Below are 16,006 nucleotides of genomic sequence, written 5' to 3' on the forward strand. Positions count from 1 at the left end.
CGGTCCAGGATATTATTATGAATGGAAAAAAAAGGGGAAAATTGTATCAATGGTTCTAAAGTAAAATCAGCATAGGGGGTCATGGATGATAGATTTACAGGTGTACCAGAGGGAAACGTTGATGAAGAGGTGTGCAAATCTCCGCTCATTCATAATGCAACATAACATTTGTCATTGTACTAATATGTAGTCAACTTCCAATGCAATTTCATTTATAATGTGAAGTTGAATGAAAGTGATGACATACATCGCAAATTCGCATTATTAACTGGCAGTTCTGAGAACACATAAAAGGTGTTTTGTTGCGGATTTGTGTTCTTATTGCCAGGACCATTGTATTGGTTTTCTAACTGACTTTATGTGACAATACATGTAGTCTACCAACTTTTCTACTCAAAAGAGAAAACGGCGCTTTAAAAGCCAAGCTTCACCAACAACTTAAAATGAACACAATGTTTTCCTTTCAATATTGACTTATACCACAGTTGGCAAAAGGCCAGGAGAACAAAAAAGAAAGACCGCTTAAATAGGATGATGAAATCACTGCGATTGGTGCTAAATTGTAACAATTTACCAAATCGTTTTTCCAATCATTTGAGAAACACAATTTTGCAGACGACACCCGCAGACATTATCACATGAACAGGCAACACTTTCAGATGTTTATATTTTTTAATGCAAACTTAATTGTTCTACTTCTAGTGAAATCTACAAGAAAAGTTTTTTTTTTCCAGCTCACTTTCTGCATGGTTGCAAATGTGACATTTAACAAACAAGCTTCATTTGGATAATCTATAACCCTCAATCCTGCTGACAGTTGCAGACTGGAGGGTAAACAACAAACCATGGGTAAACATTTTGTAAACTTGGCTTGGGGACCTTTAAAAAAGAATTACCATTAACTTGGGTAAGTTTTAAAACTTCACAAAATTTTGCAACCGTTGTAACTTACAAGTTATACAGTTAATACACTAAAAAAAGTATTTCCTTCCTCAATGCATTAATTAACTAAGGGCTTAAAAGGAATGTGACCAAGTTAGCCAAAGTTCTAGTCTTTGCGTCCGTGTTCCTAGCTAGAGTCAATATTTATGAGAACATCACAGATGAACACCAAAAATTGTTAAATTATTATGGAGGTCTATTCTCCAAGGTTCCATAAATAAATAGTGCCAATGCACTACACACTGTGTGGTTTATGGGGCACGTTGTGTCAGAACAAACAAACATCTTCCAAGGTTGAACTACATAAATAAATCATGTAAATAATGATGTTGGACGTACATTACAACAACATTTCCCTGGTTCGGTATACACAGACCTATGCACAGACCTTCAGTTTATAAGTGCTATCCCTTTTTTTAAACAAAACATTTCATGCAAAAAAAGTATTTCCTAAATCACGTTAAATATTGACTAGCTTATGTTGACAAAACCTCCAAATTCTTTCCAGCATTCCACATATCTTATAGGTGAAAGAATCCGGTAGTCTGGAATGATCCCGCAATGCGAGGCCAGACAAGACGGTAACATTACCACACGACGAACATGCCGCACTGACCGAGACTCGTGTCTCAAGTCAGACGGTCATGTCGTTCAATAATCCGGGCCCAGCCCTACCCCCCTCAGACCCATATCGGACGGACTTACCGTCAGCTTTCACCAACGAGCTTTCCAGCCAAACCATCAAAACTCCTGCAACCGTAACCCATGCTGGGATAGACGGCATCTTTAGCTCCAATTCACCGCCACAATTTATATAAAAATGTTCCTTGGAAACTGCAACACGTGCGATTTTTCATTCAATGTTCTGCAACATAACTAAGCTCACAATGAACTGTTTTTTGTTATGTATGGCAAATGGCATACGGTCGTCCGTACACACAAAAATACACACTCTAGTACGTGACACCGGCCCTCAGCGTTCAATCTCGACCTTCGAAGCATTGTGGAATGTTTAGGTGGTAGTGAGCCCCCTTATGCAACAGGGGGTCATGATTTATATAAGTTTATGAAAATATTGTTATTTTTATTACTCTCCGAACAAGGTGAGATGTGAACAAGATCAGATATTTGATTAAATTGCCACATTGCTGAAATGCCATGAAAACGAAATAAAGGCCCTACTTCTGAGGCATGCAGCAGATTGGGCGGGGGAAAAAAAACTGAAAACGCATTAAGGGGCGAAAGTCTTTGCGCCAAAAATAATGGATGGATAATTTGGCAACGGGAAATAGAGCATGTTGTTGGTAATTTTGACCAAAATGCGTTTTTATTCAGTCTGCGGGGCAAATCAAAGCAGTCTAAAATGATACAGATATAAAAACGATATAATTATTGAGATAATCAGTTTTAATTAGGCCTACACTAATTGTATGCACATGTGATGGTTGTCCAAAAGCCCAACAGTGGGCCTGCAGTGTATGCATGCGTTGAGCCCTAGGAGTGTGCAACTGGCACTATGCATTTGTTTAATTTACAATAACCAGTTTACCTATTCATAGATTTCACTGTAAATGGGCACCTGCTGGTTATTCTTGTTCAAGCCGGGCGCTACAAAAGAAGCCCGCGAAACTGATGTAAAGCGGGGCAACCGTAGGTCACGATCATGACTGGTTTGTATTGTCAAGCTGGGGGCGTAACAACTGGGACATTTCCACGGGAGGGGCGAGGTACAAAACAATTTACGGGAAGCTTGCCAGCCACCATAATAGACTTATAACGAAAGCGCACCCAATGGAGTGTGCAAAGTAAAAACCTTTTCCTCTTTTTTTTTCTTTATACCCACATTTTCCTCTTTTTTTTTCTTTATACAACCAATGTCCTGATACGATGGACTCCGGGGGTTGTCGGCAATATAACTAAACTTACCCCTCTTTTAATATTGTTCTATTTGATTGAATGTTTTATGATGTACAAAGCTGAATGAGAGCGGAATAAAAATTCCCCTCTTTAACTTCCACTTTGTTTTCAGAAACTTGAAGATTAATACCAAAGATTATAGAGCGCCGCAAGGCGCAAGATGAGGAACTAAAGCTTGGCGCCATTTCAGCAAGTAAATGTTTTGTTTCCCATTGATAGGAACGGTCATTGTCTGCACTGATCTATTGTTGTATCAAAAGAGTTACTTGCCGAAATGGCATCCAGTGGGATTTCACATTTCAGCGGCAGTTCCGCATCTTGCGCCTTCGGCGCTCTATAATCTTCGATTAATACCCATACAAAGACTATAACTTAATTATCCATGAAACCACGAGAGGGCGCTAGCACCTCTTTACGGTCTCTTGTTAGATACGGTAGTACGGGATTCTGATATTTTGTATAAAACTACAACAAAATTTTTAGCACATTGTTTTCGTGAAAAATACAAATCTAAATTTTGGGGTCAAATCAGCCAAAAAAGGAGTCTTCTTTAATACATTGTCCTGTTAAAAAGTGTTTTCTAAACAAAATGTGTCCTTCAACAAGATTTGTTTTCTCAATGTTATATGTTGCGCCTATCACAAAGACTTACGAGACACATAATGGTTCCAGAGTTTTTCTGACTCACTGGCTCAAGGCCCACGAACTGCTTGAGGGAATTATCTTGGATATTGGTTGCGCGAGTTGCTAAATTAATCAAGAAAGTTGTTATAAACATAAAGGTTTATTTTTAAAGAATTGCATTTGTAGTAAATAAATAAACCGGTCAATAGGGAATGGATTAGACATTCATCTTTTTCACGAGACCCTACTTCACGTAGTGGTCACAATGGAAACCGCCCTCTATCTAGAAAAAAGTAGTATCCCGCCCATTTTATGAATATTAAAAAACTATCATGAGTTGTAGTCGAAATTTGCAGCTTTGAAGGCGTGACAAACATCTCCCTCATGAATAATGCATACTTTTACTCGACGTGGAACTTCCAGGAAGGCTTGTGAAAATTTATTGGAGTAAATAATGTACAACAAGTGTATCACTTACTTTAGTATGGTGCTCTATTTATGGCAGCTGTTTTCCGATGCTGAGGCGACAAGGAACCAAACACCGGTAAATTAAATTTCCGAACATGGCGAATTCACTATGCAGTGTGTGTATTATTATCCTACACATTTGCTTAACTGTACTCGCAGGGTAAGTTTTTTTCACAAATTTCTTTACAATAAATGATAGTTGAAGATATACTCATTAATATGTGCGAGTTTTAGACGCTTTGGTGTAAATGTTGTACCGTTTTTACTCATTTTAGTAGGACTATCAAAACATGAATGTTTTTTTTAACGTTGACGGTTGAGTACACTGCCAATGCCATAAGGTTTATCGAGATTCAGAACCGCAATGCCTTGTGGGAAGGCATATGGGGCAGTTTGATATGCGATGTAGTTGTCATGCACGACTCGCGCTAGTTGCGATAATCGTAACCCTCCTCCCGACGGCCGCCCAGGCCGGAGGGTTACGAGACTCGTTCGAGCGTAAACGGTTGATCTGGTCCAACACGTACAATTTGGACAGCTAGTCACCAGATTTGCCCCATTTTTACCACTTTTAAAAATCATGACACAAATTCTGAGGGTACTACCTTAATCCGCAATGTCTAATGCAGCCTGCCATAATACTCAAAACACCATTGAGGAAATATTTCGAAGAAAAATGGACAAAAACTTACCAGAATCGGAGCGAATTCACAGGTTCAAATGTCGAACCTGCGTGGGGCGGAGCTTCGGCTGTATGTGTGGGATGTGTGGTTCAAAAGGTCGTGGCAGTGCGTGGGGTGCGTTGTGTAGCCCGGCAACTGTGCACATAATATGTGCGGTCCGAGGCTATTCCCGCTTGCGGACTCACATCACTACACGGGCGGACGGGATGTTATACTCATCAGCAACAACACAGTACACGTGTATGTACATTACATGGTGTACAGTACTGTGGTGCATATCATGTACATGTACAGTGCATTGTCCTATTTTATATACGGGCCCTGATGACATGTCTTTTGATTTCCTTTTTTTTTTTCATCAATTATTTATTCGTTTGTCCAGTTCCATTTGTAATCTTTTTGGATTTTATATAGTGTCTTTTTTTATTTAAGAAAGTGTTGTGAATACACCATGAACAGACCGATTGCGATACCAATGTTTACGTATGATCACGTGACCTACATGCCTTTCGATTTCATAATTGTTTTTATCATTTGTATTTTCATTAATATTTCTGCTTCGTTTGTCCAGTTCAATTTGTTCTTTTTGTAATTTATATAGTGCCCCTTTTTTATATAATATTTTTTAAAGAAAGTGTTGTGAACTGCCTGTTTGTTTATTTCTAATCGAGGCCTACTTTTGTAAATGTAAAGCGCCGTGAGCACGTGAGTAATAATAATACAATGTAAAAAGTACATCGGAAGAATAAATAAGGAATAGTAAACTTGCGGCAAGAACCGTAAGCCGACGCCATGGTTTCGAAATAAGGACCTCTAAGTTTCTGTGCTCGCTTTACTTTTAAAAAAGCTTCCTCGCTCTATGTCTATAGATATGAAAATGACCCGCTAAAACAATTGTATTATACAATCTTGTATTTTAAACTTATCTGTGTATATTTATGACATTTTTAAAGTCTGTGCTTGATCTCCGACAAGCTTATTTTTTTCTTGAGTGATTTCGTTTGACCATCCCAGGTACATGTATTGGGGTTGTGATCGAGTGCGTTGTAGAAGCTCTGTTTATTTAGGGCATTTAAAATATCGTTAAACGTCTACCAACCTAAGGTTGTTTTAATCAGTTTGGAGCCACTATAAACAACTAAATTTACATGCAATGATATGCAAGCAAGTATGTAGCAAAACGAAATCACAGCTATTGTTCCAGTCACTGCAGCATGGTTACCGAAAATTAAAATGGAAGCGGCATATGACAAGTTAAAAAAACAGTATCCCTTGACCCCTACTATCCTTTAAAAAAATAATATTAATGTGTGCATAACACCGTTGAATAAATATATAGAATTCTGGCTTTCCTTCCCTCCTTAGTTTTTGAAATAATCTTCCAATAGGGAATGTGCGACCGGCCTTACGGATAATGTATTTTTGTCGCAAATAACAGGATACGCGATGTTGTCCAAAACCCTGGCCGTGGTGTAAAAACAATTCCGCCCGCTTATTGTTAGTTGTACAACGAAGATAATTAATACTGGTAGGACACTTATTTCGCGCACAGTCCCCTGTGCTCAAGGCGCTTTACAAAATAGGCCTAAATTATAAATAGTGAACCAATAATATAGACCAATTGCGCGCAACGTCACGTGACCTGTAAGAAAGTGTAATTTCTTAAAATCACTGAAGAATATTCAGGGCTTTGTAACATGCGACCTTACCGCGGTGGCTGAACAGTAATGGGTAAACACATTTTTCCACCAAACTAGGAAATGTTCACACGGTGTCAAGTGTTACCCTCATTGTAAAGAATTTGCTGCCAATACTTTCAATAAAATTCCTCTCCCGAAAAAGCTGCCAATCCCTTTATTTTAATCCTCATTTTTATTTTTTTTTTTTAGAAGGGATAGCTTTCATCTAGAGTCGGACAACTTCGCTCACGGCACAGCCCGACTTCAGCTGTGCACAGCGCAAAATCTACGGCGCGTGAGCTTGCTCAAACATCAGTAGCTCACGTAGTTTATAATCTCAAAAGAAACCTATTTTTTAATAGAATACTGGAAATATAGAACAGCAAGTGTGATTTAAATTTATGTTACAACATTCAACTTTACAAAAAGGGTTTCGTTTTTAGCTAGACAAAGTTATATACGGCCGATTTCTTGTCCATTGGTACGAGTCTTCCCATCCTCCCATGTCTTTGCTGTGTATCTGTCCTTTTCTTTGGGTACTGTAGGTCACGTGATCATACGTAAACATTGGTATCGCAATCGGTCTGTTCATGGTGTATTCACAACACTTTCTTAAATAAAAAAAGACACTATATAAAATCCAAAAAGATCACAAATGGAACTGGACAAACGAATAAATAATTGATGAAAATACAGATGAAAAAAAAAAAGGAAATCAAAAGACATGTCATCAGGGCCCGTATATAAAATAGGACAATGCACTGTACATGTACATGATATGCACCACAGTACTGTACACCATGTATATGTACAATACACGTGTAACATCCCGTCCGCCCGTGTAGTGATGTGAGTCCGCAAGCGGGAATAGCCTCAGACCGCACATATGTGCACAGTTGCCGGCTACACAATGCACCCCACGCACTGCCACGACCTTTTGAACCACACATCCCACACATACAGCCGAAGCTCCGCCCCACGCAGGTTCGACATTTGAACCTGTGAATTCGCTCCGATTCTGGTAAGTTTTTGTCCATTTTTCTTCGAAATATTTCCTCAATGGTGTTTTGAGTATTATGGCAGGCTGCATTAGACATTGCGAATTAAGGTAGTACCCTCAGAATTTGTGTCATGATTTTTAAAAGTGGTAAAAATGGGGCAAATCTGGTGACTAGCTGTCCAAATTGTACGTGTTGGACCAGATCAACCGTTTACGCTCGAACGAGTCTCGTAACCCTCCGGCCTGGGCGGCCGTCGGGAGGAGGGTTACGATTATCGCAACTAGACTCGCGCATGCATCGCTTATATCTTTGTGTGTGTTCACAGCGCCCTCTCTTGATATTTTGCTATTGGCGATACGTACGTAGTCGTATGTACATTACATGTACGGGTAATGACTAATGTACGCAGTTCATACTTCCTGCGAATCTGAATGCGATACGAATAATGACGTTACAAATTTGCAACGTCAACAAATATTTTGCAACTCCTGCGAAACATTCCCTGCGAAAACAGCCATGTGAATAGGCAGTTTCATCAAGTTGATTTTACGTGTACCAAAACACACACACACACAGCCCCGAAAAAAAAGAACGAAATATATTAAATCATAATTCACATTTTGTACAACTAACAACTATGAGACTTGACAGCAGGCAGGAGCATTCTCTCCTCGTGCTTACATTTTAAAAATACTTGAAATCGGATGAATAGTTTCGGAGATATTGTAAAAAAAAGAGAGCAACGACAAAAAACAGGGCTTGGCCTGCATGCAGCGCCCATTCGTTTGTGCATGACGTCAACTTTGAACCCCGTGGACAACGGATTTCGGAAATCTTCGGAAAGCGCCGAAGAAGCCCGAAGACGTTTTTTTACGATGCGGGAGCACATGTTTACACAAAATGAGATAACGATTACATCATCGTGTAGCCGATAAAATTCCGCACATCGTACAGCTAGTCGCATAGCTTTTACTATAAAAACCTATTTTTGTCGGCGTTTTCCATTTTTTGAATCAAAATTTCTTCCAGAGACAATCATCAAAATTGAATGCGACTTTGTCAGTGCTAATTCCCATACATTTAAGTTTAACTTGTGAAAATTTGGTGTAATTTGATTATGTTTTCTTCTCCCGCCGAAAGGTTTTGTTAGACCATTTCTTGCAAAGTTGTCCTAAATACGCACGATTATACATGTACGTCGTACTCGTACATCTTCGTGTTTCCGTGATGTGCCACCACAAGAGGGCGTGTGTTACAATAAGTTTGATAGGCCGGGGCTCTAATAATAGAAAGCTGGAAAGCTGCCTGATCTTGTTTCTTTGATAATTCCTACGTTCTGAATTGATAATAACAGACTGCTCATCTTGAGTCAAAAGAAACTAGTATTGTTATATACTTTTAAAGGCCTATACTAATTGAAACGAAAGTTGAACAAACAAATTGATTGTATATTGGTTTTTAGAAATTGTCTTTGTAAATATAACAAAAATAATCAATGTATACCAATGCCTTCATCCTCAAGTTTTTTAAAGATTGTTCTAAATTTTTACTGTGTTAATGCTACAATTTTAAATCAAAGGATCAACTGATCTTAAATTAAAGAAAACACCAGTCATAAACTCTTTAATTTTATTCCATTCTGGTTAATTTAATAATGCTATTTGTTGACATAATTAATAAAGAATATTCACACAAACACCTGCAAAACTTAAGACATATTCAATTTTTATAAGTAACAATTTCCCCTACGATGCCGCTTCTCAGTTTGATTCACAAAAATCACTTTTTGCCGTTCATAAAAAATCATACTAGCGCCTCAAAGCACAGTTTGTAAACCTCCTCATTGATAGAGGGCGCTCGCCTAGTGTGCGCCCTCTATTGCCATAGGCTGTGCATTAAACTTGGCCGTGGCCGATATGAAGAAAAACATAAGAATTGAACTTGAACACGGGTACGTTTTTTTCACGATCCACGCTCATTAAAAACGGTATATCTCTACAACCAAACATCCGATTTAAAAATTTTAAATTGATTTTTACTTCTAAGAATACACCTTAACATACCACATCTTGTCAGAGAAAAAATCACCTGCATTAAATTTGACTGAAACAGCCTAATGTGAAGGAAGTGAACCTGACAAAAATCACTTTGCGTAACTATATGAGTGTGTGTATGTGCAAATTGTGTACATTGACCAGCATTCGCAGGCTCGCAATGGAGTCAATTTATAAGTTGTAATTGGATTGTTAGTATAGTTAGCCCGGGGAAAATAAAATTCATAATATGTGTATTTTTGATTTGTCTGTAATTCTGAACCATCAGGAGAGATTTCTACAAGATCCTTGGTGTACCCAAATCGGCAACAAAGAACCAAATCAAGAAAGCATATCGTAAGTTGGCCATGCAGTATCATCCAGACAAGAATCCAGACAATGAAGAAGCGGAAGAGAAGTTCAAAGATTTAGGTGCAGCTTACGAGGTAAGAACATTTCATATGCATGTCAAGGCTGAGAAGTTATGAGCACCACTGGACTCCTTCATAGAGCTGCTAAAGCACAAAAGGTAGCTAAGCACAACAAAAGTATGCTTGCCAAAAATATGGTTACCAGCCAATATGCCATCTCGTATGTACAATTTGTGACTGGTATTCTAACCACTTTTGCTTAGCAGAAACTTTTTAAGCAATATTTTCTGCTTTTAAAGCAGCTCTATGAAATCAAGATCTGGTGTGTCACATCAGCAAATCATTGGTTTGAGTCTCGGTGTGTACACTTGTGTCCTTAAGCAAGACATTTCAGCCATTAATGCTATACTGATGTATTAGCTTACTCTATGAAATTGGGCCATGGTACTCTACAATGCATGTTATAAACTACGAATTATGCAAACTATATTCCAAACCACACCATTTCACCAAGGTTTTTCTGGAAAATTATGCTAAGCTCAGTTCTGCATTGTCCATATATGTGTTCATGTAGATCAACATTATGTATTTATGTATTGTATTCTAGTTCATTCATAAACGCCCACTCATTGAGCTGTTGTGGCCTTGGATGATTGGCCAGCAGTTTATCATATTCTTATGAATTATTCAAAAGGAGGCAGGGACTGACAAAGCAGTGGGCGGGGCTTAGTATTTAATGCAGTGTTAATTCATACATTTGTACATTGGTTGACATCCTGTACACAGTCCTTTGTGAAGGAAGTAAATAACTTTAGTAGGATGAATTATGATAATTTTGTGGTAGTTTTCTGTCAGGAAATGTCAAAATTGAGCGGTCTTATTTGCAAAACACATTGAGATTTAAATAAAGCAATATTTCTGGTTGGGTTGAATTTACAAACTGAAAACATGAAACTCATAGGTGCCCCTTATGATATGGACATTTTTCTGTGCCCTTTCATGAGCAAAGTTCAAGACATGAATGTATTGTAAAGCTAACATTTTTCTTAACAGCTGATGCAAATTATCACATATTTTTAATGATAATGATTGAAAATGATGATTTTGCTCAGGTTTTATCAGACGATGCCAAGAGGAAACAGTACGACAGACATGGTGAGGAAGGAGTGAAGGAACAAGGACATGGCGACCCATTCTCAAGGTATGTTAGTCTCCCCCCATCTGCATCAAATCTAGGACCAAAGCCACTTCCAGAAACTCCAATGGGGCCCAATTTCATGGCTTTGCTTTACCGTAAGTAAAGAAGCGGCACTTACGGAAGCAGGGAATTCCACACTTACATCAAGCGTATTTCTAGGGTTAGAAGGGAATTTTCGCTTGGCGCGTGCGTACCTCTTGTGACTAGGGATTCTAAGCTTACAGAGCAAAGTAAGTAAGAGAGAATGGTGATCATGAAGAACAGTGTGTGTGTGACAACTGTTTTTTTTCTCTTTTCTTCACAATTTTGTTGCAGTTTTTTTGGTGATTTTGCTCATTTTGGCTTTGGAGGTCAGCAACGGAACCCCGAGACACCCCGAGGTGACGACATAACAATGGATCTACCTGTATCGCTAGAAGAACTTTATACTGGAAATTTTGTAGAGGTAAGTTTTCATGAAAGGATTTTGGGTTTGAACAAAGACAAATTTACTCGAGTGGGATTTGAACCAAATACCTCCGGATTAACGTGCCGGCGCACTAACAACTGAGATATCTAGCCATATGTTGGCGGTGTCTCTAATTTGTAAATATCTTTGATTGGGGGTTCAGGTCAGAAGCCATATGACCGTTGCTGTCATTTAGCCAGGGATCACACCCAATGTTGTTTTTGGGAGGCATTCTGCTAGTATTACATTGTAAACAGTGGTCCTTAAGTATTCAATCCCAATGTTTGTGTCAACTATGTAAAAGTTTTTATTTTTGTTTGCAGTGCACAATTTGAAACTTACCTTCCTTGTTTTTTTAGGCTGTAAGATATAAACCAGTGGCACATACGGCACCGGGTACCAGGAAGTGCAACTGTAGGCAAGAGATGCGAACACATCAGTTGGGACCAGGGAGATTTCAGATGACGCAGCATGAAGTGTGTGACGAGTGTGCAAGAGTCAAGTAAGTCTCTAGTGGTTTATTTAAAATCTTTACAAAAACGTGGGATCCTGACTAGCACTGAGGATACCAGTGTAGAAAGGACGATTAAGAAATAAGTTTTAGATAGTATTACTGTAAGTGTCTGTTAATAAAAGCAAGGATGTGAACTTAATTACTGTTGCTCGCAAGCCTGAGGAAACCTTGCGAAAATCCACCAAATTAAGGTGCTCAAGGCACACAAGATGGAATCCTCACACAGTAAAGGAAAATCAGATGAAGAACAATTAAACTGTTCTATTATGTAAGTCTTCATGGGCCAAAATTTTGAACTAAAATGGTTAAAAGCTGGAGTCGGACTTGTGTAGTAACCAAACTAAGATGGCAGCTGTAATGTTTTGTGTTTTTCTGAAGGTTGGTGAATGAAGAAAAGTTGCTCGAGATTGAGATTGAGCCTGGGATGAGGGACGGTCAGGACTATCCATTCTTGGCAGAAGGTAAACAAAAACTCCTCATAATTTAATTATTTTGTTTATTTTTTATTTAGTAATTATGGTTGTGGGGCCAAGGATTCTCAGAAAAGCGAACTTAATCACTGTACTAGCCATGAACCCAATGGAGAGAAGACGAGGAAGGAAGTTTCAGTTTTAGATATAGGAGGAAAACCCTCAAAATGTATTCCTGAGCACACCCAGTCCATTTAGTGCGCCTGACAGGATTCAAACCTTTCTTTAACTAATAATACTTTACTATTTTTTATTTATTTATTTATCAGGAGAGCCTCATATAGATGGTGAGCCTGGTGACCTCAGATTTAGAATTATTGCAGAAAAGTAAGTTTGCTAATCATTTTAATCCCCCCTAACAATTTCCAGCAAGTTACCCGACCATTTGAAACCATTCAACCGCATGGGTTTTGTAGGATGGCATAACTGTTCACATAATAACTGTGTCTATCTGTGTAGATGCATTCACTACATGGAATCATATAGTAGGCTGGATTAGTTTATCTTTTATTTAAAATCAGGGTGGATGATATTAAACTGTCAGGTAGTGGGAGGGTTAATCTAATAGAATTATCTACGAGATAAACATATCTGGGCTCGATTACACAAGAGAAAAGACTTCTATTTCTACATGGACAATAGAAAAGGCAGTATGGTGCACACACTTCAATACATTGTCATTACTGTTCTTGTAGCCTTAAGTGGCTATTTGAATTAGTCTTGTGTGATTTATTTATATAAATTATTAAAACATAAAACTATAGTGAACCTTGTCTGTAATTTGTTTTCTTCCAGGCATAATCGTTTTGAACGTAGAGGTGATGATCTGTACACCAATATAACGATATCACTGGTAGACGCCTTAGCTGGTTTTACAATGGAGATTCCTCATCTAGATGGCCACAAGGTATTGACAAAATTGTTATTCATTTATTCATTTATTCATTTATGTATGCTGTAATTCGCATAACTTGTATGACTTGTACACACTTATTTAAGCATAATAATAACAAGGGGATATGAAGTGTGGACCCGAGAACGAAAGAGGTCCACACAGTGTTGGAACTTGAAACACTCTGGAGTGACATTAGTGCATAGAATGTTTATGAAGTTTGTAAGAAACTACATATTTGAAGCAAGTTCACAAGCAGAACTAGATTGAAGCGAACTTGGTGACTAAGTTTTCCATATGGGATTTGAGGCATTTCACGGTGAGGTATCAATATATACTTGGTTCGGCTAACACCATGTGTGTCTAATTGCCAGGTAGATTCTGTTCTTTATAGAAACAAGTTTTTCATGCTCTTTTTTGAATGCTTGTATAATTCTTAAAGGTCAAAATCAGCCGAGAGAAGGTGACATGGCCCGGTGCTAAGATGCACAAACAGGGCGAGGGCATGCCTAATTATGACAACAACCACGTCAAAGGAATGCTCGTCATTACGTTCGATGTGGACTTTCCTAAAGGAGACTTTACTACAGAGGAAAAACAAAGTGAGTTTAAATGTTATTTACAGAGTTTGTTTTTGTCTGTTTAGATGATCTTCCTGTCAAGGGAACTCAGAAAACTCCCAGAAGGGGATACAAATGCCAAGTTGGCAACAGCTAATCTCTCTCATTCGAACATTGGTTTAACATCTAGACTATGCATTGCACACATCAATGCGTCTTGGTTTAGTGTACTAGGCTTAATTTCTAGTGGTCGAGTCATGTGGGTTCGAATCCTGGTCATGACACGTGTCCCTGAGCAAGACACTTAACTACAATTGCTTCTGTTCGTTCAGGGGCAAATGGGTACCTGTGAGGGCAGAGATGGCTCTTAGAGTACAAATCACAGTTGAGGTCATTATCAGATTGATTGAATCACAGATTTCTAGAAAATTATATGGTTTTTCCCCCTTTGTAAAGTTGTCATATACCAATTTATATTACTGTACTTCTGATCACAATTCTTGTGTTCTTTTCTCCAACCCAGATATAAAAAATCTACTGAAGAAAGGAGCCAAGCCCAAAGTTTACAACGGTCTTCAAGGTTACTGATGTGGGATTTTTTTTATTACCAAAAAGTTTCGTAGATTTATTGATTTGATTAACTTGTGTTAAAAAAAGACAGCCATCTTGATTTTGTTGTGAACAAACTCATATATAGTATATTGGAAGGCTTCGCACTGTGGGGTGAACAAGCTTTTTTTGGTTTACATGTATGCCATTGAAAATTTGTTCATCCGTTTCAAATCAATGTCTAACCACACTAAAGGTTAGTCAGGTTCCTTTATGAGCGAGTTGAGATTTAATGTTAACGATTGCCATTGTGTACACAATACAAAGATGGCCGTACAGACCCCAGATTTCTACAGGAAGACACGGTTATTGCAGTATTATCAGGAATATTTTTTTTCTCTCAAAATATCTGTGATTATTACACAACTTTCCCAATATACATGTAAAGTTTCAGATGACTGTTTATTGTTCTGTATGTTTTAATGTTTCACAACAAAAGGTCATTTTGTATACAAGAATTTGTCCTTGTGCACTGTTTTTCGCGATCCGAAAAACACCAAGGTATTAAATTTAGGGTTGTTGAAAAAGGTATACAATAGTGCACAAGTCTTTGGTTGTCATTTTATGAAATATTTGTTAGGTTTGTATTGGCTTCACAGGGCAACTCTGCTTTAATGAAGACCAATGAAATGAACATTTGGTTTAAGACTGCACATGAAGTCATTTAAGTTCAAACTTTTTTGTAAATAGTGACGTTAATAAAGCAGCAAATTGGCTTCCACCAGAAAAATAAGAAATTAGTTTCACGCTATAAATTGCTTTTTTCCTGGAAGTGTAATGCCAAGTCCTTATCTCAAGTCCTTATGCGAGTGTTCATCTTCCCAACAATAGAAACAAAATCTGCTTCAACGTGCCTCACTTGCTTATTTGTTGTAAATGAAAAGACACCGGTAGTAATTTATAATGAAACATGAATAAACGGAGAACCATCTCCAGTACTTGACAAAAAATCTTATTTTGTGATCTCTTTGTTATTTATTTATTTATTAGGGTGCCCTCGAGGGGTTAAAGAGGGGTTAAAAAGAGGTAGTGGCTGGATTGTGTCAGTGCTATGACTTGATTTCAAGTCTGAGATTGCGATTACTTATCAGCATCAGCCACATCCCACAAATTAGCTATCAAAGCCTCAACTCTCAATTGTGATTGTAGGCTAAATGACGGAGGTTAATCCACAAGAGCTATGCTAAGCAATAATGTAATGGCTATTGGGTAGACTAAAAGCCACAGTTACAGACTTGGAACCAAGACTTGGTCAATGCCACAAGTTCTATTACCAACCCTTAATTTAGGACCTTCCATTTTACCATTTGAAATACTCATGAGGAAATTTGTTTTTGAGGCTCTTCACAACAAATTGTTAAAATATCAATTTAGATGATGTTTTTTGTGCTTCGACCACACATTGATACATCATGTATATTCATCAGTACTTTCCACATTGAAGTACCAAGTACCAGGGTGTATTGGACAAATGGTCAGGGGCAGTGGACCCAAGTCCTGTAATTACAGACTGTGGGAAAAATTCTGGCTGAATTCAATCATGACACTTGTGTCTTTGAGCAAGGCACTTTGACATTAATGCTTCGCCTCTTTACCT

At 38.1% G+C, this 16,006-nt stretch overlaps 2 protein-coding genes across 2 annotated transcripts in view; one reads left to right on the top strand and one right to left on the bottom strand.

Moving 5' to 3' along the window:
* The window catches only part of LOC139939357 (low-density lipoprotein receptor-related protein 1-like), a 100,224-nt gene extending 98,362 nt beyond the window's left edge, over positions 1 to 1,862 (bottom strand). Inside the window, 1 exon segment of the mRNA XM_071935163.1 lies at positions 1,648 to 1,862. Within this exon segment, the coding sequence (XP_071791264.1) occupies positions 1,648 to 1,726 (79 nt within the window). The 5' untranslated portion in view covers positions 1,727 to 1,862.
* Positions 1,863 to 4,040: 2,178 nt separating this feature from the next.
* Positions 4,041 to 15,377, top strand: LOC139940030 (dnaJ homolog subfamily B member 11-like). The gene is made up of 10 exons (XM_071936227.1): positions 4,041 to 4,111; positions 9,637 to 9,793; positions 10,831 to 10,919; positions 11,232 to 11,361; positions 11,724 to 11,866; positions 12,257 to 12,339; positions 12,618 to 12,675; positions 13,144 to 13,255; positions 13,683 to 13,842; positions 14,324 to 15,377. The coding sequence occupies exons 1-10, from the start codon at positions 4,047 to 4,049 to the stop codon at positions 14,386 to 14,388; spliced, it is 1,062 nt and encodes a 353-aa protein (XP_071792328.1). The 5' UTR covers positions 4,041 to 4,046; the 3' UTR covers positions 14,389 to 15,377.
* Positions 15,378 to 16,006: the final 629 nt, after the last annotated feature.

The sequence above is a fragment of the Asterias amurensis genome, chromosome 7 (assembly GCF_032118995.1).
Source record: "Asterias amurensis chromosome 7, ASM3211899v1".
Taxonomy (NCBI): Eukaryota; Metazoa; Echinodermata; class Asteroidea; order Forcipulatida; family Asteriidae; genus Asterias; species Asterias amurensis.